Here is a 27,271-nt window from a genome sequence, read left to right as displayed (position 1 = left end):
AAGGAGGCTCTTCTATCGGATCTCCTTTAGCTGAAAGGGTGTTAACACACTTTTAATCTCCAAAAATATAAAAGCACATCAAAAGCATTTAAAAATATCAAAAACCTTTAAAAAAATCTCTAAAGTGTTGAGTTTTATAGCGTATTAGGAGAGTTCGTTTCGAACTACGTTGGCTTGATCCTCTTCCACGAGGTACGTAGTGCAGCTTGGGATCCATGTCCCAAGTCCAGCCAAACTTTGTAAACAAAAATACTTTAACCATTTTTTCTTTAAAACCGTATTTTCAAAAGAGCTCTTCCTCTAGAGTTAGGAGTTTCTCCTAGATAGAGAGTTTCTTTTAAAGTTAGGGGGTTTGTCTTTGATTTGTTATGTGCTTGTGTGTATTTGTTTTAGAGTTAGGGGTTTGTCCTAGAGTTATAGGATCGCCTCCGTCCGGTCACTTGGCGATTCACATCGCCGACTGATGACTAGGTCTAAGATGCGTTAGTGATCCCTTTATTTTTCTTAGGATGCACAGCCTAGTTACACATAGGTTGTAGGAACCACATGCATTAGCTTAGGGCTAACCTGGATTTAGTTAGGGCATATAGGGTGTCTTAAAATTCATAATCTATTGGAATTTAAATAATTGCACAAGAAGCTTTAATAACTAGTCCGGTATTTTAGGTCGAGTCTAGGATAGAGGTCTAGATGTATTAAGCATAATAGCTTAGAATATGTGCGAAGAACTACGTTGCCTTGATTCTCGTGGAGGCGGGGATACGTAGGGTTCTTTGGATGAACATTAGACCATCCAAGGACTCGGGCTAAATCGTTTAGAGTCTTAGGATTCGTTGTGTTGTTATGTTGTATATTTTGTTGTGTTTTCTTACTTTCTTGTGCAGACCTTATACCTGTAGTTGTAGCATACATGTGTTCGTCCACTAGAACTTAGACGCATGTTAGGCATGTCACTCATAACCTAGTTGTCATTAAGTGATATTTATTTCGGTTCTTTTGTGTGCTTATTTTTTATCTCCGAGACATGCATGATCAGATAGACGTTTTCTCGGAGATGCGTGTTTCCATTTCACATGATTTTCGCCTAAAACTCTTCGAAGTTAATAAATAAATGGCATAAGAGACCAAGTGTTCGCACTCGGGCGAATTGGGGGTGCTCTTCGGACCTTCTCCATTCGTCATCAGGCACGGACCTTCTGTATCTCTGGTTATCTGTTGCAAGCAGAGCATTTATTTTTGGTTCCATGGCGTGTCCATGGATGGCGACTCTGAGTTTATTTTAGGTATGTCTTGGTTTCGAGCCTTGGCTCCGGATCAAGACATATCTCTTTCTTTTTATATCGCCACTCGTGCTATACTATGAGAGTGGCATCCGTTTCGAGAGTTCATTGGTAGAGCTCTCCATTCACGTGGATGATCCAGATGGTGTTAAGGACTCTTTCCTTCACCGTCCTCGGATCGGGGTCCACACCTTTGAGCTAATTGTACACATTGTGTTAAATTGTTTTGTTTTTTTTTTTGTGGTTTTTGATTGGGTCCCGGAAATGGGGATGGGTGTGGGGGATGAGGGAAATGGGGATTGGGTCCCAGAAGTGATTTGGTGAGATGAAAGGGGTGGAAACTAGTGGTGTTGGTATGGAACGGAGATGGAAAAGAGGAGAGATGGGGTCTAGTGGGGTGTGTAAAGTCAGTCATGTCATTAACTTAACTGCCCTCACACTGACCGTTGATTTTAATTTCAATCTACTGACATACGTCTTAATATGTAGGTTCTCAACGTTTACACAGATTACATAAACAAGAGGAATGAAGAAACGGAAAGAAAGGAAGGAAGATGGGCATGCATTGCCATTTGTACACATTTTTACGTAAGACAAGATCGATATAAATATCCCTTGAATGAGTAGATATGAAATTAGTTGTTGTCTCATTGTTCCTTTTTGTTCTATAGCAATGTATGACCGACAGCAGCTATACTGGTCCCGAGACGTTTGCCAAATACGTTCAACGTCTATAGGGAATCCCACCTTCAAAACTAAGAAGAGTTCTCATTCCTTTGAATGTCCCGGATCATTGGATCCTTCTAGAATTGGATATGGTGAAGGAGTGTTTCGTAGTGTACAACTCTCTTGAAAATGGTACATATTATCCGGATGCGTTGCCTGTGGTAAGTACCCCTGGAGACCTGTTTGACTATAATTTCATATTTATTTTAAAACCCTTGCGTATTTGTCGATGTTTCGCAGATAAGGTACTTTCAGAAGTTCTTCGAGGACACGCATAATGTGAACTTAACTGCATTTCAAGTGGTTGAACCTACTAAAAGACTCATTCAGAAAAACGGGCGATGTATCCTACTTTTGAACTTTTCCCTATACTTATGAAATATGGTCAGTTCTAACTTCGTCTTATCTAACCTTCTTGCAGGTTTGACTGTGGCTTATTTGTTATTAAGGAAATGGATTGCCTCAACAAAGATGAAGATTTGGACTTCTGGCAGGCTGACATTACTACCATGAGAAAAACTATACGGGATGAATTCTTACAGGATCTGTATGGGCGTGTCAATGTATAAGACTTTGCAATTTCTTAGGTTTTTAAGCGGTCCTCCTCATTGATTGATGTAATTAAACTACTCAGTTACACTGTAAAAATCATAGAAGGAATGTTTGGATTTATGGGCATATTGGTATAATGCAATCACTTTATGTATAACTTCGTATAATGTTATTTTTTAACCGGTCCTCCTCGTTCTTCGATACATTGATGTATGTGGAATCACTTCGGAGTTGACTCTGTGTAATGTTGTTGGTGGTGTATGTTAATTCTCTTTGTTGATGGTGTATGGTGATTTTTTTTTCCAAAAAAGAGACCAAAGTCGACTCCAGAGTCGAATTTTATAAAGACAGTGTAACCAAAGTCGACTCCAACTAAAACAGCACTACCAAAGTCGACTACGAGTAAAACAGTACTACCAAAGTCGACTCCGAGTAAAACAGTAAAACCAAAGTCAACTCCGGAGTCGACTTTGGTTGAAACAGTATAATCAAGGATATTAAATTGCGGGTAAATTGCGCGCAAGTTCCCGGAAATGACGTTGAAATTGCGATGGAAGTGGGAGACCGTTCGTTTCTAATGAAAAACCCCCCTAAGAAACCGTACAAGTATAGAACCCTATTTAACCCATTCCCCCTCAAACAAAACCCTATTTACCCATTCCCTCATCCTCAAACAAAACCCTATTTACCCCATTCCCTCCTCCTTAAAGAAAACCCTATTTACCCATTCCCCTCGTACTTGTGCAACTCATCCCTCGTCAAACATGGCTCCCAAAATCGTGAAGCGTAAGGAGAAAGTGGGTGAGGGTAGTACGGAGCCAACAACTGAAGCGACGAGCCATCGGAGAAAGCGTGGATCCAAACCTCAAGCTTGTTTCTTAGCCAACGACAAAGCGAGAAAGCGGTACAAAGACCTACAGCTTCGCGAGATCTTATCCGACGGTATGTACATTTGCCCGAGTTGCATCGTTATGATATCGCTAATTTTTTTGAGTTTCAAGGTTGGACCCCCATATTAGAGTTGAAGAAACTGATTTATCCAGACTTGATTCATTTGTTTTATGCTCATCTAACGGTTTCTGATAACTTCTCGACACTTGAGTCGAATGTGAACTCTGTGCCCATCAAATTGAGTCGCCAAGTCTTCTGTCAAATCTTGAATATCGAAGACGATGGTGATCTTGCTTACTTTTGGGCAGTGTGGGAAGAGTTTGAACAACTCCTGACACACATCAACAACTACTCCCAGTTTTGCAACCACTATTCATACCCTTTCAACCACTAATGAAACAGCTTCAACCACCAGTGAATTAGATGAAATGCAACCCAATGACTCCTTATAACCACATGGAATCCAATCAAATGAACAACATTTGGGAAACCCTTAAGCAGTGTGGGAAGAGTTTGAACAACTCCTTACACACAACAGAATCTATTCCCAGTTTTGCAACAACTATTCATAACCATTCAACCACTAATCACACAGGTTCAACCATTAGCGAAGTAGATGAAATGCAATCCAATGACTCCTTATGAACCAGATGGAATCCAATCCAATGAACAATATTTCGACAACCCTTAGGCAGTGTGGGAAGAGTTTGAACAACTCCTTACACACAGCAGAATCTATTTCCAGTTTTGCAACCACTATTCATACCTTTTCAACCACTAATGACAGATCTTCAACCACTAGTCAAGTAGACGAAATGCAATCCAATGACTCCTTATGAATCAGATAGAATCCAATCTAATTAAAAATATTCGGACAACCCTTAAGCAGTGTGGGAAGAGTTTGAACAACTCCTGATACACATCAACAACTACTCCTAGTTTTGCAACCACTATTCAAACCCTTTCAACCACTAATGACACAGCTTCAACCACTAATGACACAGCTTCGACCACTAGTGAAGTAGATGAAATGCAATCCAATGGCTGATTATAAACCAGATGGAATCCAATCCAATGAACAACATTTAGACAACCCTTAAGCCGTGTGGAAAGAGTTTGAACAACTCCTGACATACATCAACAATTTGAACTTTCAATAATAGATACTTTTAGTAACTAAAAAGACACTTTCAACAACTTAAACAGATTTCAACCAAGTTCAACATAATTTCAACTAAAATTTCAAACACATTTCAAACAATAACTACAGATTTCAAACACTATTTTATCCCATTTGAACCAGCAAAATAGATTACACCAATTTCAACAACTAAAACAGTTTTCAACCACTATATCAACAAGTACATCAAACAAAAACAGATTTCAACTACTGTTTCAACACATTTCATACACTTCAACCACTACTAAAGGAGATGAAATGCAATCCACATACAATAAGGTTTACCTCAATGTTTCAACAACTAGGAATAGTTTCACATAGAATAAGGCTTACCTGCATAGATCTACGAGTCCATAGAATAAGGTTTACCTCCATAGATCTACAAATCCACATACAATTTTTCACAACCATTAAATAAGGTTTACCTCAAAGCAATTTATTTACCTCTACCACTACACAAGTGAAAATGAAAAATGAAGAAACAGAAAGAGTAGAGGTTGAAGAAAAGAGAGTAGAGGTTGCAATCACTACACACATCACTCTCCAACCAACGCCTTTAATGTGAGAAAAAAGAAAAGAAAAGAGATGACAGGTTGAAGAATATGGTATCTTTGTGGTAGGTGGAACAGAAAGTACGTGATGAAGAAGGCGAGGGATTAAAAAATTGTTTTTTAGTGCTGATATGACCAGTGGCAATGGGTGGGAGGGGCAAAAGGGTCCTGAAATTTTAATGAACAGTGAAAAGCACTTCAAGTTTGTCGTTTTGAGCTCTCAACTTTTTAGTTGTCAATAGTCCAAAAAAGAGCCGTTTTTAGGTCATTTGCCCTAAAAAAAATAATATAATAATCTTAATGGAAAATAAAAACAAAAGGCCATCTTCAGAATTTATGGGTTTTTGGGAGAAGTGAGGGGGAACAATGTAAGTAACTCCGGTTCTACATTCCCCGGTCTAGACCGGGGTGAAGGATGAAAATAAAACCGCCTCTCTTTAATAGCTTTTTCCTCCTCTTCTTTATTTAAATCTGAATTATCCGGTTCGTCCCGGTCCAAAATGGAGAGGTTTGACAAATAAGATGAAGGCGTGTTCAAAGGGCTTGTAATAAAGCTAGGAGTGGAGGGTGATAAAACTGCCGGGCTAGTCAGGAAACCGGTTGTGGGAGGGGTGAAAACAGGTAGAAAACCCGGTTTGGAAGGGGACTGAACCGGTTGGTCCGGTTTGAACTGAAAATCGGGTCTTAATATCTCTAACTTTGGCCTACAGTATTCCCTTCTCTCATAGAGTTTGGACGTTGGTCTTTTGACCCCCACCACTTTTAGGGCTGACGTGGATGCCATGTTGGCTTCGGAGGAGGCCGGAGCTCCGGTCAGGCGTTGGACGAGCTCTCGAAAGGTGGTTGCATCTGCCTGAACGAACGTCGTTGAGGGTGTCGGGCTTTGTGGACCCCGACTTGCCGGTTTTTCCATTAATTCCGGTTGTGTGTCCGGCTTGGTGGTGTCTGTATAAAAAAAACATGGCAAAATATTAATATGAGAGAGAAGATTGGAGCTACGTGAGATAATGTATTGTTGTACATGCGGAATACACTAGGATGATCAAGACCGTTGATATGGATGGATCATGCTCTACTCCGATCGAATAGTTGGGCTGATAGGATGGCTAGGATTCTCCCATTACCACAAATATTGGTATGATTGTGTTGACCCACTAGATCAATGGTATTGATCACCTTTCAAATGTCCATGCGTATAGTAAAGACACTGAGATATGATTTACTTGAAAACGAAAAGAACCTCTTATAATGCCCTGAAAAATGTTCATTGTTTTTAAAGAGGTGCCATAAATACACTAGAGGAGGTGGCCCAGAGAAGAAAAGAGGGTGAATATATCACTTCCCTCTTAAATATTACTGTTCCAATTTAATCCCACTTGTAGATGGGCCTAGTAAACATGCCTTCAATGGCTTTTATGGCCATTGGATGAGCACCATCTTGCATTTAAATTTGATAAAAATTTTAAGGATCTTCATCAAAAAAATAGAATCACCTAATTAGGGGTGTCAATGGGCCCGGACGGTCCGTTGGATCCAAAGAATACGAACGTTAATAATGAACAAGAGGATTTGGGCACAACAATTGATTTCGAATTGCGTCCATTGGATCCATATCTTAAGGTCCGATTCAGACCTATATGTAAGCTACAAAATCCGATGGAGCATCCTAGATCTGACTGTAGCTCCCTAATGTATGAAAATACCCTACATATTTTCATAAATTTATGTATGTATTCACGACATGAATGGTTTGGATCAATTCGTGGTCGGCCCAGCATTAGCATTAGATCATACCCCACTAATTATATTTATATTCTTATTTTAAAACTTTAAAACTCATTCATTCAATAATGTGTATTAATGTATTTTAATTTGATGTGTTTGTAATCTACTAAAGATTATGGTGATTGAATTTACATGTTGCACATATACATCGTGATCTGATCCGTTTATCTAGTCCATTGCCCTTGGACCTACGCTGATCGGATGATCCAGATCATTAAAAAGGTCTTTTTAAAGAGTGATCATCCGGCCAAGTGCAACAGATTGGGCCTACCAGATCATCTTATGGGCCAACAGTTGATTAACAAAGTTAAAAACTATATAGAGTTTACATTATATCAAGTAGGCAACTGATATTTAAAACCACCCCCACGCCCTAAAAAAATAACAATAACAAAAGGGAAAAATATAAAAGGAACTTAGGAAATTAGAGCTCACCTTCTTCAGCAACACATAACTTCACTTTGCATGATGAATTCTTTTTCTAAATCGGCGAATTCACCGTTAACCTTTCAATTAAAACAAGAACACAAATGAAAACCCAATAAAAATGAAAATCTGTTTAATATTTTCAGCAAAGAGAGGATCAAAAAGGAAAATAAAAAAGAGAAAAGAAGGAGAAAAACCAAGCACGGTTCTTTAATAAAAAATAAGGCCACGGATACTGGCAGCATCATGTTTTGATAAGTGCTATAACTCAGCCTGACTTTATTATTTAAAAGGGAATTGCTAGCGTCCGTCATAAAAGGGGGTCTGCCGCACATCAGACGAGCCACCTCGTTAATGGAGACAACAGCTTTTGTGATCTCCATTCACGAGGTAGCTGGTCTGACGTGCAACAGATCAACCGCAAAAAGTCTTTTCGATGTGACAAAATTTAGGATTTCACTAATTCTTTGAATGCTATTACAAGAGGATCATTGTGTGCTTATATAGAGCACTTACATGATAAATATAGAATCAAATTAAGATAGTTATGGAGGGAAGGAATCCTGATCAAATCTACTTTCTAATATCTTTTGCTTGCCTTTTCTGTCCATTGCCTAATTTATCTAGTTGCTTCATTTAGCCAACTTATCTAATCTCCCACAAGAAGATCTAATGATAAGATCTACACGTAATCAAAAGGTGGATCTCACATATTCTAACACGATGGACCTTAGCAAAAGGCTCGAAAGAGCCAATTAAAACAGAAAACACAAGCTGAGTTTGTGCAATTATCAAAACATGGTACTGCCAATATCAGTAACTAAAAAAACCCATCTCTTTATTTCCTTAAACTCAACCGTATTAATGCGTTACAGAAATTCCGTTACGTCATCTTATTCTGTTTTCAAAAGAGAAAAAAAGGGATTTGAATTGTTACAGAAAGAATCGGTTTCTATATATTCTAGTTTACTCAAAACAGAGGAGAACAGAGCGTTTCATCGTTAACTTCAATTTCTGGAAAAAATCCATTTGATCTCTGATTTTTACTGCAAACCCAGAAGAAAAAAAGAAAGGGTAAGTTGAAGATTTCCAGTAATGGGAAAGTTCGGGCTCTAATCCCTATGATTCAATGTGGAAAGAAAATTCTCAGGATTAATAATGAAAACCAATCTAGCATCTCAAATTTTAAGGAAAACCCAGAAAGTGAATTGAGTAAAAACATTCAAGAAACCAAATTACAAACAAAATAAAGTCATCAATCTAAAGCTCAGCTAAACAAAATTAAGAAAGTTGAAAGCAGAACTTTCAATTCAATATACGCAGAAAAGGAAAAGTCAGTATTCTGAATGTCACCTAAAAATTCAAGCAACTAGAAAAAAGAAAATTCACAGAAATAAAAGAAGTCGAAATTTCATAAAGACCCAGAAGCAAAAAATCATACCTCTTAAATCAGTTGTAACTTTCTAACCACTCGGAGGGAAATCAGCCAAAGTTGAGTCCCGCAATCTAATTTTTTATTCAATTCAGTTTATTTTTCTTCACGAAAAGCTGGTCTGTACAGAGAGGAGAGAGAAATATAGAAGTAAGAGGTGTGAAGACGAATGACCAAACGCCAGTTAGGACAAAAGAAGCGTAACCTCAGACAGCACAACGGCCCATCACCACGTCAAACGTTTGTTGAAAAAACAAAAAGCGCAGGAGTGTAATTACCAAAATAACCCCATCTTGAAGAGATGACCTTTAATTAGATGGTTGAGAAGAGAAGAGTTCTCTCTCTCTTCAACCCTACCTGAGCAAATCCGCTTCAAGCGTATAATCATTTTCCTATTTTATGAGTTGGATTGGCGTATTCTTGAATGAAAAAGTCCAATTTATGTGTAGTTAAGATTGTTCAGCAGGTACAGTTTTGGGGGCCCACTGGATGAACGGTATAGATTATTATTGCTAGTCCTTCACGTACGGATTAAAAATTCTCTGAGTGGTATTACAGTAATTACCAAAGACAGTCGGTGGCAAAACAGGAACTCTATTTCTTCCATTTCTAAATTAAAACGGGTGTTTACACACACAGAATCGAAGAAACAAAAGGAGTAGAAAAATGGCGAATCCCAAACAGTGGAAAAAACCTTCGCGCCCTTTAGGGCATCGATTTTTGAAACTATTTGTGAGATTTTCTTCGAATCGATTACTGAAATTTCTTCTGATTATCTCATTCTTTGCTTTAATCCCTCCAATTTTCTTCCATTTCCGATTGAGGCGATTTCACCAGGTATATATATATATATAATCGGTTATGATCTACATTTTATGTGTTTAGCTGGTTAATTTTGGATAATTTGTATGGGTTGGATTGGCGTATTCTTGAATCAAACATTATAAACCTTGATGATTTTTTATAGTATTGATGTTGTTAGTTTTTTTTTTTTAATGTTTTCTGAGATTTTATACGGTGTAAGCCGTATAGTCCAGTATTTTTCGAAATGGCAATGTAAATTGGTTGTGCCCAAAAAATCATTTCCTCAGGATGTGCCCAAAACTGCATAGTGTGAAGAGTGAAAACCTAGAGAAATTTAACCCTTGTATTTTTCAAGTGTAAGGCCTTACAACAATAAGGCCCTTGTACGGTGGAGGTACAGTAGCGAATTTAACCGGGTAGAACTCACCCCTAAAAGCTAGCCATTAGAGGATGGGTGCCCATTCCCTTATCACCCATACCCGTCCACTTCACTTATCCGATGTGGGACTATTTCATTTTGCGTGGAACCCCAACAATCTCCCCCTCCACGCGGCGGCAGCGTGGGAACCACGAGATAACTACACCGGGGTTTCCGAGATCTTCCCCGAGGGACATCTCCATCCTTGGAGGCAAACCGGGGATACCACGCCTTGAGCTCTGATACCACTTGTTGCGGCAACACCTCGACGCTAGAAATCCGGTTATCGGAAACTACTCCAAGCAAACAACAAGAAATTGCCTCCGGCAACCCACGGAATTAGCCCAAACGAGTGTGTGCACAAATCAAGTGTGTTGTAAAATAAATAAAGAAAACAAGAGAGCAAAAGACACGAGCGATTTACATGGTTCGACAAGTAAAAATGCACTATGAACAATGGAAAATTACAACAAGAGTGAAAAACCCTTACCTCTCCAACTGTGGTGAAAACCCCACCGACACCGTCTTCTTGAAACCCAAGCAAATAACCAGCTCCCTCTTTACAATGTTTCCACAACCCCAAAAACACCATAAAAGGAACCCAACAACTTTGGATCAAGGCCCTTGCAAGAGAAGAAGAAGAAGAAATCCTTGGAGAGAGAAAATCCTTTTCTTGTAGAGAAAAAGCCCTTAACATCACTTCTTTCGAATAAGTCCACCACTAAAGATAATAAAACCCTCTTTAGTCACTTATAATAAACACATTCCAAGAATGCCCCTTCTCAAGGATGGTAACCCAAGTGATTTTATATCACTAATCCAACAAGTACCACCCTTGATATTTGATCCAACAGCAACTTCTCAAAAAGTGAGCTGCTGTTGGATCAAATATCAACAACCTATTATTGTTGTCGCCCATTTAATGGACGGTTTGGATCATCCTACCGTGTGGGCCGTATGGTACATTTTGAAAAATAAAATCATTTCATTAGGATGTGCCCAAAACTGCATAGTATGAAAACCTATATAGATCGGAGGGTTGGGATCATCTTATGGAAGTGTTTTTTGGGGAACAACCTATCAATGTTGTCGCCCATTAAATGGACAGTTTGGATCATCCTTCAGTGTGGGCCGTATAGTACATTTTGAAAAGTACTGGACTATACGGGCTTACACCATATAAAATCTCATGTTTTCTTTCCCTTTATTAGTTATAACTTATAACATGGGGAGATTTTATATGGTGTAAGCCTGCATAGTCCAGTCTTTTTCAAAAAGTACTGATTTGATGGGCCACAACGTAAATAGGTTGTACCCAAAAAGTCATTTCCATAGGATGATCCTAGCCCTACAATAAAAAAGTACTGATTTGATGGGCCACAACGTAAATAGGTTGTACCCAAAAAGTCATTTCCATAGGATGATCCTAGCCCTACAATCTATTCAGGAATACTGGACTATATGGCTTACACCATATAAAAACTCATAATATGGGTGTGAGATTGGGTATGTAGCTCAATTTGTACTACTTCAACCTTGAGGTGGTAGTAGAGCACAAAAAGGAAATTATTTTTTCTAACTTTTAAAAAGCTTTAGTTCTTTTTTTCCTCCCTTGTCCTTCTTTACAGTTATATGAAAGAATTTATTTGATCTTGATCAGGGGTATCAAAAGAGAATTTTTCTATAGATTATGTCAGTTATTTTTATTTTTTTTGAATGTTAGTTCCATGTTGTTTAGTCTTTATCTGATACAATGACTTAGTTCAATTTCACTTTGCTTTTTTTAATGGTTTGTAATTCAGGTGAAAGAAGAAACATTATTTCACCTTACTTTTGCTCCATTTGCAGATGCAATTAAAGAAATGTGGTTGGCTAGATGATCCTCCTCTTGTATGTGCTCATGGTGGTGATTCAAGCAAGGCGCTTCCCAACACAGTACGTATACCAGAATTTGACTTCATGTTGTCTCATTGTTGCAGGACCTACTATATAGGGATCATTTTTTTAATAAAAACGTGTAGGATCTGAACTTATAGGAGAAATGGTCGTGGGCAATGATTTGGGTAAAGCCTTAAAGGAATAGGAGAGTTTTATTAGGGTTTGAAAACATGATTTAAGCTGGACTGAATGAGCTTAATAAGATCACTTGGATGATTAGAATATACCTACGAATGGATGAATCAGATCAACCGTTCCAGATCTGATCTGAACCTTTCAGAATATCTTCAAGGGCTTGTATGAGGATTAAAAAGAAGAAAGCCATAGAAAACTTAGGTTTAAACTGATTGCAGGGTTTGCTTATCAACGATGAAACTTAAAGATCAAGAAAATTGTTTGAACGGTTTGAGAGGGATTCTAAACGGTTCTAGGTGAAGAAAGATGAAAAAACTAATGCTCTATTGGAATAAGTATGGAGAAAGAAGGAAAACAAAGGATTGAAAACAAAAGGAATATAAGATCTAATTGTCAAACAAATCTAAATACCTTTCACAAGTAGGATAGAAGGATAGTTGTATTGGAGTTGCACCAACAAAAACTCAAGGCCTTACACCAAGGGGTTCCTAGGCATCATACCGTAGGATATAAAGTATAACACTGTAGAAAAGCTATCACACCCTATCAATAGAAGAAACTATCAATATTCACTCACATTCATCTGTTTTCAGGGCCAATAGGCCTTTCATATTTATAGGCTATGCAAGCAAAAAAGTGATATTGGTGGAACGAGACTATGGTACCCCGTCCTACAACTTAAACCATGCATAAGGGCCAATGACTCATGGACATAAATTGAAAATAACTGCACTGCTATCCCCCATTATCTGAGGGTAAGAAAATGTAAAATTAGTTACTAACCTCTTTTATGTATACATTTACGTAAAGTACTCCAGTCTAAAAATGTTTTTCAATGTGCTTAACAGATGAATGCATATCGAGCTGCCCTTTCTTCTCAAGTGGATTGCATTGAGATTGATGTCACTCGTTCTTTGGATGGAGTTCTGATCGCTCTCCATGACAGGTATAATCGTCTTTTATTTTCCTTGGGGTATATTGTTCATATTGGGAATTTTAATGTAATGAGGCTGGTTATTAGTTTGTTTTAGTTGGGGTTCACATATTACTTGTCACTATTCACACGGTACTATTCATGTCACTATTCACCCATATGATATTAGTTTTTATTTTCATGAGTTTTAAGTAAGAACTCTCTAGTGTTACAATTTTAGTTACAAGGGCTCACGTGTTGGAGTTTTAAGTCGTAGTAAATCTATAGAAATCGTGAGAGATAGTCTATATATTGTAGGCCTTAGGGCCATCGACTTTAGAAAAGAAAACCCATTTGTTTGCATAACATTGGATCTGATATCCGCTTCTTCTTGGTGTGTTTAAGGGTGCAACTTGGGTTAGGTTCAACCCGAAAAAAAGTCGGGTCGGGTTGGGTATTCTTCGGGTTAGGTTCGGGTTGAGTTTTCCCAACCTGGGTTGAGTTCGGGTCAGGTTCAGGTTGAGGGCTTGGGCAACCCAACCCGAGTGAAACCCGTCATTTTTTAGTAAGCTTAAGAACTCAGGTCGGGTCGGGTTGAGTAAATGGTTCCTTGGGTCGGGTTCGGGTTGGCCTCAACCCGACCCGAGTTGCATCCCTAGGTGTGGCACCTCAACAACCCTAGTGGTGTGATGCCCTAGGTAGACCTTGGTGTGACTCCTTGGTGATTATATCCTTCTTTTCTCTAACAAAAATACAATCTCTCTCTCTCTCTCTCTCTCTCTCTCATCTTGTTATTGTTATTCCAAAATTTTCAACTTCCTATTAGATTTTGTTCTTGATTTTGATCATATTAAAGGCTAGATACGTGACCTCAAAACCCTATATTGAATTTGAAGTGGATTTTAGTATATCGTAATCAACCATATTATTCCTGTTAGTTCTGCATCAAATTTGGTACAAGAGCTACATGAACTGGTCTCTTCCCTTTTGATCCTGCATCAAAGTGCCTCGATTTTTTTTCTTGAAGTACGTGACCCATCAAGTAAATTGTGTTGTTATTTGGAAAAGATTAGTTTGTTAATAGCATGCAAGAGTTTCCCAAAGACGTTGGTGATACTTTGTTGGGTGAGTGCTTTGACCGTATTATTAGATATTAGTATGTTGGCTTTTCAGAAATCGTTTGTGGCCTGGGCACCATATACTTTGTTGGGTGAGTGCTTTGACCGTATTATTAGATGTTAGTATGTTGGCTTTTCAGAAATCGTTTGTGGCCTGGGCACCATATAGTGAAATGTGTTTTTTTTTTTTTCCCATTTATTGGGAATGAATATTTTCCTCTCTTGGAAATAGACTGGTGGTTCCATGATTTTTTTTATATGAAGATTTCAAAAGCTGTATCCTATGGTTATCATCTTCTTAGATTGTTGTCTTTGGATATATCTCTCAAAACCACTTCGAGACTTGATTCTCACATTGCACAGGCAGGGATTTGCAGCGAATGACTGGCAATAGTACTGCAAAAGTTGGGCACCTGAGCATGAATGAGGTGAGAATTTGACAACCTAGCTTTTAGAAATGACCTAATCAAATGAAGCTTCCTTTCCACTTTTCCATTTGACATTCTATTCTACTGAATGAAATTAGACTCCCAATTCTTATTCATCTTTTCACTTTTCTTCTTCTTCTAAAATTATTGTGTTTTGAACATGTTCTTTTCATAAACTTATAATTTGGAGTTTTTCTCTTTTTGGAAGTGTATTATGACACATTTTTCAATAAAACTTCAAAATTTTAAAAAAATAATAAAATGCCATTTATTTTCATTTTTTCATAATTTTTTTTTTTTTGAAAACTGACAAATATATTCATATTAGCAAAACTACAAGGGGACCAGTAGTCCCACTAGATTTACATAGTATGAATTGCCCAGGAGCATTCTCCTTGGCCCAAAAGAAAAACTATTACCCTTTACGTTACTCAATAGCCTCAATTGAATCGAATCCAGCAAAAAGTGCCATATTTGTGGCACCCCTCAAGTCAAGATCGTGACCTGCCACGTCACACCGATTTCTCCACTACAATCCCCTGGCAAATTCGATTTTCAAAAATCCCGCTCGAAGGCTCAGAGCTATTGTGTGCCCCTAACCTCGAATCTCCACCAAACACCGACGGCTCCCCATTAAAAATATATCAAATCCTTCCACCATCCACTCCAAAACCTACTTCCACTAACCCAAAAATTAAAGTATACTCCAAGCCCTAACCCTAAAAACTATAATACTCCCCACCTCCTTCCCCATTCAATCTTGACCCTAACAACCCTAAAACTCTCCTCCTCCTCCTTCTTCAAACCTTAACCCTACAAGGTTCATTGCCGCTATCCACAACCTCCCTCACCTCCATATCCAACCTCCTCCTTTTCCCCTTAATCCGAACACCCTTTTCCTTACATCGGCCCCTTCCACAGCCTCCAACGACTCCCCCACCCAATTTACAAAAAACTTAATAAAAGGTAAATTATCTCTCCCCTAAGGATATTTTTTCTGCCTTCCATTTTCTCTTTTCCTCTCTTTTTCTTTATAAAACAGATCATGTGTACTGGACAAAAACATCAACTCCTAGAGTTAACTCTAAAAGCTCCAACATACCAATCTAATATCAAATACAAATTTATCAAGATAAAACACATACTATGCTCATATTTTCAAGAGCTCCTTCAACTAATAAGAATTCAAAGACTTCAACAGACAGTTGTAAAATAAAAACTTGAACCAGGAACTGTCAAACAATGGCATTAGCTGCACTTGCAATTCTTGACCACAAATCTGCACATTCCTTTCCAGTTGGCCCTGTAAATGCTGACCCTTTCATTTCTCCCTTTGGGTTTATTATCACATCAGCATTGACCTCAAAGTACATGGATAGGCCATCCTTTTGGCACCACTTTCACACCAGTTACATGTATAGGCCAGTTTGCACTGCCGGCGGGCATAACCTTCTTCCTGAGATCAGGCTTCCCTTTCTTGACGGTGACCATCACCATATCACTGACGGATGCCAAGGCTAGTGATTGATGCGACCCTTAATCCCCTTCATGGAGATGATGTAGAAGTTCTTTGCATCTGTGTCGTCAGCTCAGTTCACGGTATCCGCCATGGGAAGACCCAGTGACATCCGAAACTTGTTTCCTGTTGATCTCCTGCCACCTGGCTTCAACACTGTGACTGTGCAGGATAGCTAGCTAGCTCCCATGACCCAACTGATGAAATTTGTTTCCTTTCTCTTAATCCTTACCCTCCCAATCAAGCTCTTTCCGTGGATGAAATTCGTTATAATCTTAAGGTTCTTCAACCCACCTGGAGGTCATCAATGAAATCTGCTGTATCTCGAGCCAAGATCTAGTGTGGGATTATAAAAAATTATATTGTTGGGTCATTTGAATTAGTGTTTGTTTCTAAAACATCTAGTTTTCCAATACTCTACAAGTGCATTGTTTTATTTTGTTATCCGAATTAGTGTTTAATGCGTGTCCACCTTTTTTTGTTTTCCTTATTTCAATAGTTTTTATTTCTTCTCCATCTCTGGGACCAAACACGTCTTAAAAGCCGTATTTATGGTGTTTTCTAGCCTGACACATGTTTTGCTAGCAAGCTCTAATCCATTGGAGACTACCATCAAATAATCAAAAGTTTCGACTTTTCAAATGGTTTACTTGTTCTACATTCACCAAGAGTGAAGTGCCAACTAATTTGGTTCACCAGCTTAAGGTGTTTAAAAATCTCTAGGCAGGTTTCAATTTTCTGCATCCTGCTACCGACATGAAAATTAGGAAATGAAAAAAAAAAAGATGCTTATTTGTTCACCCCGAAATGAGTCTCAAATATTATCTTAAATATATTACAAAAGCTAATTATAATCTTGGAATTTTTGTTGTTCCTGCAGTTTACCTAATTAAGTTTTCTTCTAGTTTTTTGTGAAATGTTGTTTGCTTAACTTTTCAACGTACTTCTTCATTTATGTTAAACATACTCACTGTTCAAACTATTGAATCGACTCTTACTCTTTTGTTGCAATTGTGTATCCCTTTTGAAACACGTAATTGTACTTATGGATTTTGAGGGCACACATCATTGAAGAGAATGAGTTTTAGTTTGTGATTGTAGATCAAAGGACTGCATGCAGGCATTCAGTTTCTGCAAGAGTTTCAAAACCAAGAAATCTCTACAGCTGAAGATGCTTTGGCGGTACGTTCTGGAGACACATGCTTTTTTTCTTCTTCTTCTTCACATTGTTTCTTTTCCTTGAGAGGTATGCTACATTAGTTCTACCAATTCTATATTACCGGGTCCATAGAGACTCAAATCCAAAACCATGCGCGGTTTGCTGTTTGCATTTAATTCCATTTTTTAATCTATAGTTTTTAATGCTGGAACAGCCTAAAAGAGTCCTGAATCTCAATTCTATCTTGAATCCTGATTAACAGAAGGATTGTTGGAAGAAAGTCCAATAGAATAAGCTCTGATTGCGAAACAATTAATCCAACAGAAGGATTACATGAACTAAAACTCCTGAAGGTTTTGATCTAGTGAACCCAATTCAAGAAAGGTGACTGGAATTAGAAAAGTTGAAAGTAGAAGAACTACTGATACAGGATCGGCTGTTATAACTACAAAGAAGAAGAAGAAGCTATAGCCATCTCCTTTTCTTTGCTATTTGTTGGGGGGAAGTGTTTCTTTTTAATTTTCAAAGAAAATGGTGGAGATTTATTAATCAAAGCAAAATCTGTGATCGAGATGGACAGGAAATTGTCATGGGGGTTTTTTTAGCTTCTTTTATGTTTGCGGGTTTGGGGTTTCTTTTGTGCGATGGTTTTCTTTTCCTTTTAGTTTGTGGATTTTAGTGGCTTAAGATGGTGGCGACCGTCCACCCTAGTCATTAATAGTAACTTTAGTTAACCTAATAGCCGTAATGTGTTAGTGATGGGGTCTATCATTTAGTTTGTTTTTATGTTATTCACTTTAGGGTCAGGTTGGTTGCACGTAGTTTCCTTGTAGTAGTGGTGGATTAGAACTGGAGTAGTCAACAAGTGGAATAGCAGTGAAGTATTCTCCTTGTAGAGTAGTGGTAAGTAGTGTTTGGTTGTCAACTGAAGTAGTTTCCTGGTGCGGGATGTCATTACCAATATAAGGGGCAGCAATCTTCTATAGGCCCATTTGTCAGTAACATCCCGGCAAATGCCTCTGTAAAAGACTTATTTAAAAATGGGGAATGGGACAGACTCATTGATCAACCTCAGAATAGAGAACTCAAGGAAATTCTTAGATCTGCCCTGATCAACTCTTCTATGGAAGACTCTGCTATTTGGATGCCGACTCCCAGTGGTAAATTCACCTTGAAATCTGCTTGGGAATCAATCAGGGTTAAAAATCTAAAAGCGAGCTGGCACTCCACAATCTGGTTCTCGGGAAATATTCCAAGGCATGCCTTCTCCTGCTGGCAAGCATTCCTTTCAAGGCTGCCCACAAAGGACAGATTAATTAGGCATGGTACCCAGCTTCCTCCGGAATGCTTTCTCTGTCTGCACAGCTCGGAAAGCATTGATCACATCTTTTTTGAATGTGGGTACTCCAAATGGATTTGGGGGATTATTCTAAAGAACCTGAAAATTAAAAGGAGAATCTTGAATCTGCACTCTGAAGAAGAATGGATTAGAAACAGCTTCAAGGGTAAAGGTCAGTTCAGTACTGCTATTCGCCTTCTTTTCCAGGCCTCCATTTATTCTATTTGGTTTGAAAGAAACGAAAGAGCCCATGGCAAGGCCCCTCAACACAAACAGCAAACTTTGGCTCACATCCTGGCTATTGTTAGGACCAAGCTCATTGAGTTGCAAAGAAATGATTGGGTAAATCAAAATAGTATCTGTTGCTCCAAATTTTTAAAACTCCCCTGCTACCCGAAGCAAAAAATAGCCAAGTTTTGCATTTGGGAAAAACCCTCTTTCCCCTGGGTTAAGATTAACACTGATGCTTCTCTTTTGAACGGAAGGGGGGGTTTGGGAGGCGTCATTAGAAACCACATGGGCCACTGTCTAAGATGGTTCTCGGCTACTGTCTGTGCGGAAAAGGATCCAATCAACCTTCTTGAGTTGCAAGCTATTCTAATGGGAATTCAACTAGCAGCAAAACATAAGTTTAAAAATGTTTGGATTGAATCGGATTCATTTCTGGCGGTAAACTTTATTAATAACAACGCTCAATGCCCTTGGAAGGCTTTCCCTGTCCTGGCACATATAAGAAGATCGTTGCAGAATTTCCACTCATGGAAAGCTTCCCATATCTGGAGAGAAGGGAATGCAGTGGCTGATGTCCTTTCAAAACTTGATTTCTCGTTTAAAGGTGAAGATCTGGACCTACCTACCATCTCTCCTCTTCTCCTGGACTGTATGGCTCTAGACTCTTCGGAATTCAAACATCCTCGGTTGTAAGTTTATCTTTTCTGGATTTCGTTTTTGTATTTGGGTGGGTGCCCTCTTCCCTGCCTGGCTCTGTTCCAGGCCCCCTTTTGTAATTTCGTCTATGTTTATTAATCAAATCTGGTAGGGGTCTTGCCTAACCCCAGCTCAATTATCAAAAAAAAAAAAGAAAAAGAGAGAAGAGTGGTAAATCCCATTACCCTCCAAGCAAAAAGCCACCTTTTTTCAAGTAGATTGGTGGGGACAAAAGGGCAGACAGTGGAGAGACAAGGCAAATAGTCTCATAGTAGTTTGAATCAAAACATGCAACCTAACACCACTAGCAGATGATGTGGCATGCCAAAACCGGTCAAAACACCTAGTAAATCCGATAAAAAGAGCAACCAAATAGACCCTTACGAAAGAGTTTGTAGAGCTGACATTACATTAATCTCAATGGCTTAGATTGCTTTTAGGGTTATGAGAACATTACAGGTGGGGTGGGGTTGGGGTTTTTGTGAGTCAGAAGGAAGCTTCACATCAGAGAAGAAAGTATTGAATGGAAGCAGATGACAGAAAAGAAATGGAAAACCCTTTTCATGAGCCCGTGTAGCTTGTCTAACCCAAATGTGGAGGCCTTTAAGAAAGGTTGGCTAGGGAATTTGAATTAAATTCAAGTGAGGTGCGAAGTAAAGTGCCGGATTAAATAGAATGATGCACAGATTGATAAGTGAGCTTGGAAAATAATTTTGAATGGAGGCCGATGGCAGAAGAGAGGGGGGTATTGTTTGTTAATATGAATTTGAAAGGAGTCATCTCCAATGGTGGAAAAGGTTGCAGGAAAAATGATCTAGACTAGGGAAGTTGAAGATCTGCACATGAGATCATACGAACCAGAAATTACACAAATAATTTCTACCAGCTGATTGTATGATGTCATTATACAACAAGTTTCATCGGCTACGACAAATGGAGATGAGCATGCACAATTCTACAGTGGAGTTAAAAAATCTGTCAGTTTGTGTGGGGTTGAATGAGACAGATGTACAATTGACTGCACATTATATCTTAGGGCTCAAGATGGCAATTAGGGATGAGATAGGCATTATTAAGGTTTCTAACCTTGAAAATGCTTACATATATGCACTTCGAGCGAAGGAATGTCTAGCACACTTTGAGTAGAAGAAATCCGCCAACCTGTTATGTAATAATAGGAAATTCACTGAGTTTTGGTGTTGGTTGGAGTGTTCAGACTTACAAACATCAACTAGGACTGACTCAAAACAACTCTATAATGAATCCACGAGGCCCTAGAGCTGTTGGGTATGGCAAAGGAACTGATAAGGGGAAGAAATAGGGCGTATTCATGGTTTTAAATTTCAATCGAAACCGACACAAAATGTTTCTGTTTCCATCCCCAGTGAACCCGTAACAGAAACAGCCAAAATGCATAATCCAAAATCGTAACTATAGTAGTAGTTTACTATATTATTATATTTTACATAACTACATTTATATGAATTTCATGCAAATTGTAATTCATAAATTATGTATACATATTTATATAAATTACATCTGAAACTTGGTATGTACTAAATTACCATATCCTTTTTCCTATTCGTCTTTCTTTCTTTCTTTCTTTCTTTCTTTTTTTTTTTTGGGGGGGGGGGTCTCTTATTTTTTTCCTCATGGGGGGTTTGGGCTTATTTTTTAATGTTCGTTGGTTTTGGGTTTTCTTTTGTGCGGTGGTTTTAATTCCCTTCCTGGATGTTAGTGACTCAAGATGGTGACGACCATCCACTTAAGTCATTTACTCGCTAAGTTAGCTTTAACTAGTAGTGGGGTTCTATCATTAAGTTTGTTTTCGTGTTATTCACATAAGAAAGAGTTTGCAGGGCTCGTGTTAGATTAATCTCAATAGAGTAGAATTTTTTTAGGGTTATGAGGATATTACGAGAGGGTGGAGCTGGTTTACTCTAACTCAGTCATTAACTCATTATTGCAGATTTTTTAATTTTCTTGAAGGGAGGTTTTGTCCCCCAAGAAGGTGTATGAACAGCCCCACCACCTAGTGCCATTTGTTCTTACTTGTCTGCCTTTTTCTCTCTCTTTGATTTCATTTACTATTCCTTGTAGGCCATATCTATGCTTGCGCTTGCACTGCGTCAACTACTTACTGCAATAAAGCAACTTGATGTCCAACCTGAACCTGTGAATGCCACAATAGAATTGCTCCCAAAACTGAAATTTGGAATTATGTAATACACTTTGTTAAAAGAACTTTCATGGCTTCTATGGGGAGTATTTCTACCTTCTTTAAGTCTCCTAATCCACGACTTTTTTTTTTTGAAATGGCATCTCCTAATCCACGGCTTACTCTCCCAATCTTTGACTTTCTAGCTAAAGCAGTCTCAGGAATCTATATTTTATACCAAAGCAAAACCTGCTAAGATTAGGACACATAAATCAAACTCTGAAGCAAATGAAAATCTTCAAGGGACCTTTCAATCCTCGTCAAGATTTTATTCTCAGCTCTCTCCTCTTTTTAACCTCTTTTTGGGCCCGATTCTCTCCTTGTTTGGAAAGTTTCTGAATTAGAAAGTCCTCTTCTAAAAAGAAAAAAAATAGTCTTGAGAGACTCTAAATACCCTGTTTTAGGGGTCACTGCAGGAGGGGTTCTTTGAAAACCCCTAAAATGATAACCTCAAATGATATCTTCCATAACCTCAAATGATACCTCTGTTTCTTCTCCTTTTTTTTTTTCAGTAGGATGCCCATGGACTTCCTATGATGTCCTCATGAAGGCAATATGATGCCATGATGACATCACCACAGGGTCCTTATGGGGCTACGGCCCATTTGTTTTATCTATTACTTTTCCATTACTGTCTGAAAATATTGCCAGGTCTCTCTTTAACACCAACACTGTTATTGATTCCACATTTTTTTTAATAATGGCCTGTTTCTTTGTAGATTACCTGCCAAAAAGGTACAAAGTAATGGATCTCTTAACAATATTATAATGGCTTGGTTGCAGTTAATATCAAACTCGGTTAGGGAGGTGATTGTGGACGCAAAAGTTGGGCCTCCATCATATGAAAAAGGGCTAGCAAGAGATTTACTTTCTGTTGTAAGTTTTTTACATGCTTCTGACCTAATTTGAACTTAAACTGTTCTTTGTTCTGGAGAATACCTACTGTGGATAAATGTTAAGAACTCAAACTCATACTTCTTAGTTTTTTAACAGTTTTGAAGCATAGTTTGGTTGTGGATAGCTTCCAAGGGAGAATGCTACACATACTCAACATGGTAGTTACCAAAAATGGGCTAAATTAAAAAAAAAATATTATTTTTTTGTTATTATTGACACTTTGTTGTCAACTTGGAATTTTGCTGTGTCGAAAAGTCCAAATTCCCATTATTCATAGAATCAGCTAGATTTTATTGATTTGGGTAGGTAGATGTGAGATGCGGAAAAAAACTGATCTCCCTGTTGAGTATGAGCTTATGAATGTTGACTGATAATAGATGGGTTAATGCTACAAAGTAACATCGAAGTTACAGAGGCACTGAACTTTCAATACAAACTTTGGCAGGTTGAGAGAACTCAGTGTAGAAATTGTCTTATATGGGGAAAAAGTGATATGTTAGGAAGGGATGTCATCAGACTCTCACAAGATGTTACGGTAACATTGTGCTCTCTCTCTCTCTTTTAAAAGTGTAATTGCATTATGACTAAGAGAATACAAATTACACAAGGAAGAATTGAGTTCTCTTATCATATTATGATCAGTTTTCTGTTGTTGAAAAATCAATTAAGAAGACAATACCCTATTATGGATTGGGATCTAAAGACAGGACCCTAAGACTGTAATGTATATCAATTTGCTTCTATAACAAGTATTGTGGGTCCTGAGTTAGATCACTGAGAGAAGGGAACCCTAAGTTGAAGATCGATGCAACTTTAAACGCCTCTGTCTTATTGGCATGGCTCTAGCTGGGTTAGATCATGGAGACTTCTCTCTCCTTAAACATAGCTTACCACCCACCAACAAGAAGGATTTTGGCTTGTCCATGCATTTTGCTAAAAAAAAGTTGGGCTAGATCAATAAACTTCAGTCTCCTCAACATGAGGAGTGATAGATGTAAGGGCCCTCTTTATGCAAGGGCCGGAGAAGGGCCCTTGAATAGATCGACGCCATTTTAAATTCGGTTGTGAAACTGAATTCAGTTTGCACTTAATGACGTGGATCTATTCAAGGCCCCTTCTTTAGCCCTTGCATAAAGAGGGCCCTTGCACCTATCATTCCTCCCTTAACATAGCTTGCCACAAAAAAGAATTTTTTTAGGAAGACCACAACAAAGAACGATTTTGGCTCACATAACTGTGCATTTTGCCAAAACTTAGGGAGTGCTTTGTTTTGCAGGTAGGATACATTGTCATGAAGGATCCTTCAACTGGTGAGAGAACCAACTTGTTGAGGATGAAAGATGCCAAGGTTGCTGGCGTCTACCACCCTTTGGTTGATGAGAAACTTGTGAGAATCTTGCATGGGTATGACTCAGAACTTAGTTTCTTGATCTGCATTAGAAAACTTTGTACCTTTGGGCGTGGTTGTAACACAATATCGGTTTGTGTGGTAACTGCTAATGGAATTCCTTTTGTAACAGGAGGGGTAAGAAAGTCTACGCATGGACTGTTGATGATGAGGACTCAATGCGGAGAATGCTTCTTGAACGCGTAGATGCTGTAGTTACAAGCCATCCCACCGTCTTTCAGCTGCTCATGCGAGACATCAAAACAGAATGCCACAAGGAAGGTTTTCCTTTACCATGACAACATTTCTCTCTATATTCGAAGTAATTCTTTGACTGGCAAGAGTTCTTCAACTGATTGTTTCGGAGATACCACTCCTGCTGCTTTCTTGGTTACTTGTAATATTCATGAATGTTTGGAAAGTGCTGTCGTTTGGCCTTGAACAGTGAGATAGATTCAAATGACCCTCACAGCCTAATGCCTAAACGGGCGAGTTGGCAGTTAGTAGCTTGAAACATGGTCAACTCTTTTGGAGAGTTGGCAGTTACTGTATGTACTCCACGTTCTCTCAGTGTTGCGTCATATTTGAATTGATGGTGACTCATGATTCTGACATTTTAATCAGGCTCCAATTTCTTTCTGTGTGTTAGGATTTAGTCCACAGCCATGTTTTTTCTCTGAAACTTGGAACTATAGTTGCCAGGGTAAGAAGCGAGTGCGAGAAGCGATGTGGAAAGCGGAAGTTTCAGATAATATAGACTGAGAGGAAGGTGCGAATATGGAAAGTGGTGGGCCCATCCATCACATGGAACCGATTAAGTGATCCTAGCCATCAAATTTTGTTGGATTATTGGATATGAATCCTCGACCGTTCCTCTTCTCAACCAAGGTCATCTCTTCAAGATGGGGGGTATTTTGGTAATTACACTCCTGCCCTTTTTGTTTTTTCAACGTACGTTTGACGTGGTGATGGGCCGTTGTGATGTCTGAGGTTACGCTTCTTTTGTCCTAACTGGCGTTTAAATCGATTGGGATTCGCCATTTTTCTACTCCTTTTGTTTCTTCGATTCTGTGTGTGTAAACACCCGTTTTAATTTAGAAATGGAAGAAATAGAGTTCCTGTTTTGCCACCGACTGTCTTTGGTAATTACTGTAATACCACTCAGAGAATTTTTAATCCGTACGTGAAGGACTAGCAATAATAATCTATACCGTTCATACAGTGGGCCCCCAAAACTGTACCTGCTGAACAATCTTAACCGCACATAAATTGACTCCGGGATTTTTGCTGATCAGTCCCTACATGGCAAAATAATTGTTTATTAGTCCCCAAGAAAAGCATATTAGCTGAATTATAGTCCTACTTTTATAAAATAGTTGCTAAAAGGTCCCTAAAACTCAATTTTCTCCGTTTAAAATTTTAAAATAGCAGAGTTATCCCCAACCCATTTAATCATTTTTAGCGTTTTTTTATTTCCCTTCCAATATTTTTGAAAAAATACTAGGAAATAAGCAACGATATTATCTCTTCCAATACTCTCGTCAAAAAACGTTCAACAAAAAATCATTTTAGGAATTAAATAAATTGAAAATCTCTCTCAAATGAATTAAATAGGGTTGGTTTGAGTTATCTTTTCTTCATAGATAAATTAAGTAAGAAATTTTAGGAATATTTTTCGTTTCTAACTTTTCTAAGAAATTCCTATCTTGGTTGGATTGCCCGAAAATATCTCTGGTGGAAAATTATTTCTATGGAAATATTTTTTTCATTGAGGAATTATGTCTGATTAATTTGGAGGGATAACAACATAAACCGAAGGTCCCTAACTGAAAATTTGAATAGGGTTGGTTTACCTTATCTTTTTTTTATGTGTAAGAAGTAAGAAATTTTAGATTTTTTTTTCCTTTCTGAACTCTTGTTTTAGGAATAAGAACTATGGTTTGGCTTCTAATCTTAGGAGAAGAAGAAGAGAGAATGTCAAAGGGAACGTCAATACAGGAAGAGATAATATTGTTGCTTATTTCCTAGTTTTTTTCAAAAAATATTGGAAGGGAAATCAAAAAACGCTAAAACGGATTAAATGGGTTTTGGGAAAATTTGCCATTTTAAAATTTTAAACAGAGAAAATTGAAGTTGAGTTTTAGAGACCTTCTAGCAAATATTTTCTAAAAGTAGGACTGTTGAGCAAATATGCTTTTCTTAGGGACTAATAAGCAATTATTTTGCCATATAAGGACTGATCAGCAAAAATCCCTTTTCTTTTTTCTTTTTCCCACCTCATTTCCAAGGATTCCGACTGAAGGAATGCAACTGAATAGAGCTTCCTAATTATTTAGGACATAAGTAGGGCATAGGACACTCCGATAGAATTTCGTTTTCACTTAAGATTGTTTAGCAGGTACAAGATCCCAAAACGGTCTAAAGAAACCAAGGTCCATAATAGAAGTGACCGGATCATGATGAAGGAAGGTGGATCCGGTCGGAAGCGGATCAGTTGACACCTCTACTCTGTATTTTATTGAAACACTAGTGGTATAACCCATGCGAAGCACGGTGTGAAAGTAATTTTAGAGGCGATAAAAAACAAATGTCGATCCCTCAAGACGTGGAAAATCAACTATAATTCATGATAGTGCCTGTAATGCCTCCACCCATGAGTAAGCCAATAAACCAGTAAAAGAAACCGGTGATGCCCAAAAAAAACTATGGGAGAGTAAAAATTTATAATGAGGGGATTTTGAATTGCAATTTCCAAACATATTCTTAGTAACCCATTCATTAAAATGACATATTTAATGAATGGGATTTGCTAAGGTCCATCACAAAAGGCTTTTCAAGGCTGGTCTGTTGCAGTCAGACCAGCCACCTCGTGAATGGAGACAAAAGCTGTCTTCATTAACGAGGTGGTGGTCTAGTCTGCGACAGACCAGCCGCGAAAACCCTTTTTACGATGGACGCTAGCATTTCCCTTAATGAATAAGATAATTCATAATAAAAAGAGTGTTCGTCTGTATGTGATAATGACAGATGGAACTGCAAGATGCAAAATGCAAACTATGAATGTTATATGTTATTAAGATCAAAGCAAGTTGTAATGAAGGGCAGATTCCAAAAATAAAATTTTGAAACCGGGATGGATAAAAAGATAGCACAATAAAAGAGTACCTGGTGGGTGATATTAATGGCGGTGCCAGAGCATATAAATGTCGTAAGTAGAAGATATCGGAAAGACGAAGGGCAGAGGCAAGGAA

At 38.3% G+C, this 27,271-nt stretch overlaps 2 protein-coding genes across 4 annotated transcripts; one reads left to right on the top strand and one right to left on the bottom strand.

Annotated features, from left to right (window-relative positions):
* Nucleotides 1-4,718: 4,718 nt before the first annotated feature.
* Nucleotides 4,719-9,156, bottom strand: LOC143857989 (VQ motif-containing protein 31-like). The gene is made up of 3 exons (XM_077368566.1): nucleotides 8,833-9,156; nucleotides 7,401-7,471; nucleotides 4,719-6,125 (listed from the first exon to the last, which is right to left on the bottom strand). Exon 3 carries the CDS (start codon nucleotides 6,091-6,093, stop codon nucleotides 5,515-5,517), a length of 579 nt encoding a protein of 192 aa, XP_077224681.1. The 5' UTR covers nucleotides 6,094-6,125; nucleotides 7,401-7,471; nucleotides 8,833-9,156; the 3' UTR covers nucleotides 4,719-5,514.
* Nucleotides 9,157-9,437: 281 nt separating this feature from the next.
* On the top strand, nucleotides 9,438-24,634 carry GDPD4 (PLC-like phosphodiesterases superfamily protein). 3 transcript variants are annotated; one of them, XM_077368563.1, is made up of 9 exons: nucleotides 9,439-9,660; nucleotides 11,894-11,980; nucleotides 12,967-13,064; nucleotides 14,517-14,577; nucleotides 17,195-17,275; nucleotides 22,520-22,612; nucleotides 23,079-23,168; nucleotides 23,910-24,037; nucleotides 24,154-24,634. In XM_077368563.1, the coding sequence occupies exons 1-9, from the start codon at nucleotides 9,490-9,492 to the stop codon at nucleotides 24,317-24,319; spliced, it is 975 nt and encodes a 324-aa protein (XP_077224678.1). In that variant the 5' UTR covers nucleotides 9,439-9,489; the 3' UTR covers nucleotides 24,320-24,634. The 3 variants fall into 3 exon arrangements, with proteins under 3 accessions (XP_077224679.1, XP_077224678.1, XP_077224680.1); XM_077368565.1 differs by having other exon boundaries at nucleotides 9,447-9,555; XM_077368564.1 differs by lacking the exon at nucleotides 23,079-23,168 and having other exon boundaries at nucleotides 9,438-9,660.
* Nucleotides 24,635-27,271: the final 2,637 nt, after the last annotated feature.

The sequence above is a fragment of the Tasmannia lanceolata genome, unplaced genomic scaffold (genome assembly GCF_043159265.1).
Source record: "Tasmannia lanceolata isolate RefF3 unplaced genomic scaffold, GAP_Taslan_0.1 ptg000025l, whole genome shotgun sequence".
Taxonomy (NCBI): domain Eukaryota; kingdom Viridiplantae; phylum Streptophyta; class Magnoliopsida; order Canellales; family Winteraceae; genus Tasmannia; species Tasmannia lanceolata.
This window is presented reverse-complemented; position numbering and strand designations above follow the sequence as displayed.

What these genes read in the sequence shown, in the direction of transcription:
- GDPD4 (XM_077368563.1), top strand. Translation starts at nt 9,490, where the DNA reads ATGGCGAATCCCAAACAGTGGAAAAAACCTTCGCGCCCTTTAGGGCAT. An exon ending in GATTGAGGCGATTTCACCAG is followed by an intron (nt 9,661 to 11,893) that starts GTATATATATAT and finishes CTCCATTTGCAG; the next exon opens with ATGCAATTAAAGAAATGTGG. An exon ending in CAAGAGATTTACTTTCTGTT is followed by an intron (nt 22,613 to 23,078) that starts GTAAGTTTTTTA and finishes AAACTTTGGCAG; the next exon opens with GTTGAGAGAACTCAGTGTAG.
- LOC143857989 (XM_077368566.1), bottom strand. Translation starts at nt 6,093, where the DNA reads ATGGAAAAACCGGCAAGTCGGGGTCCACAAAGCCCGACACCCTCAACG.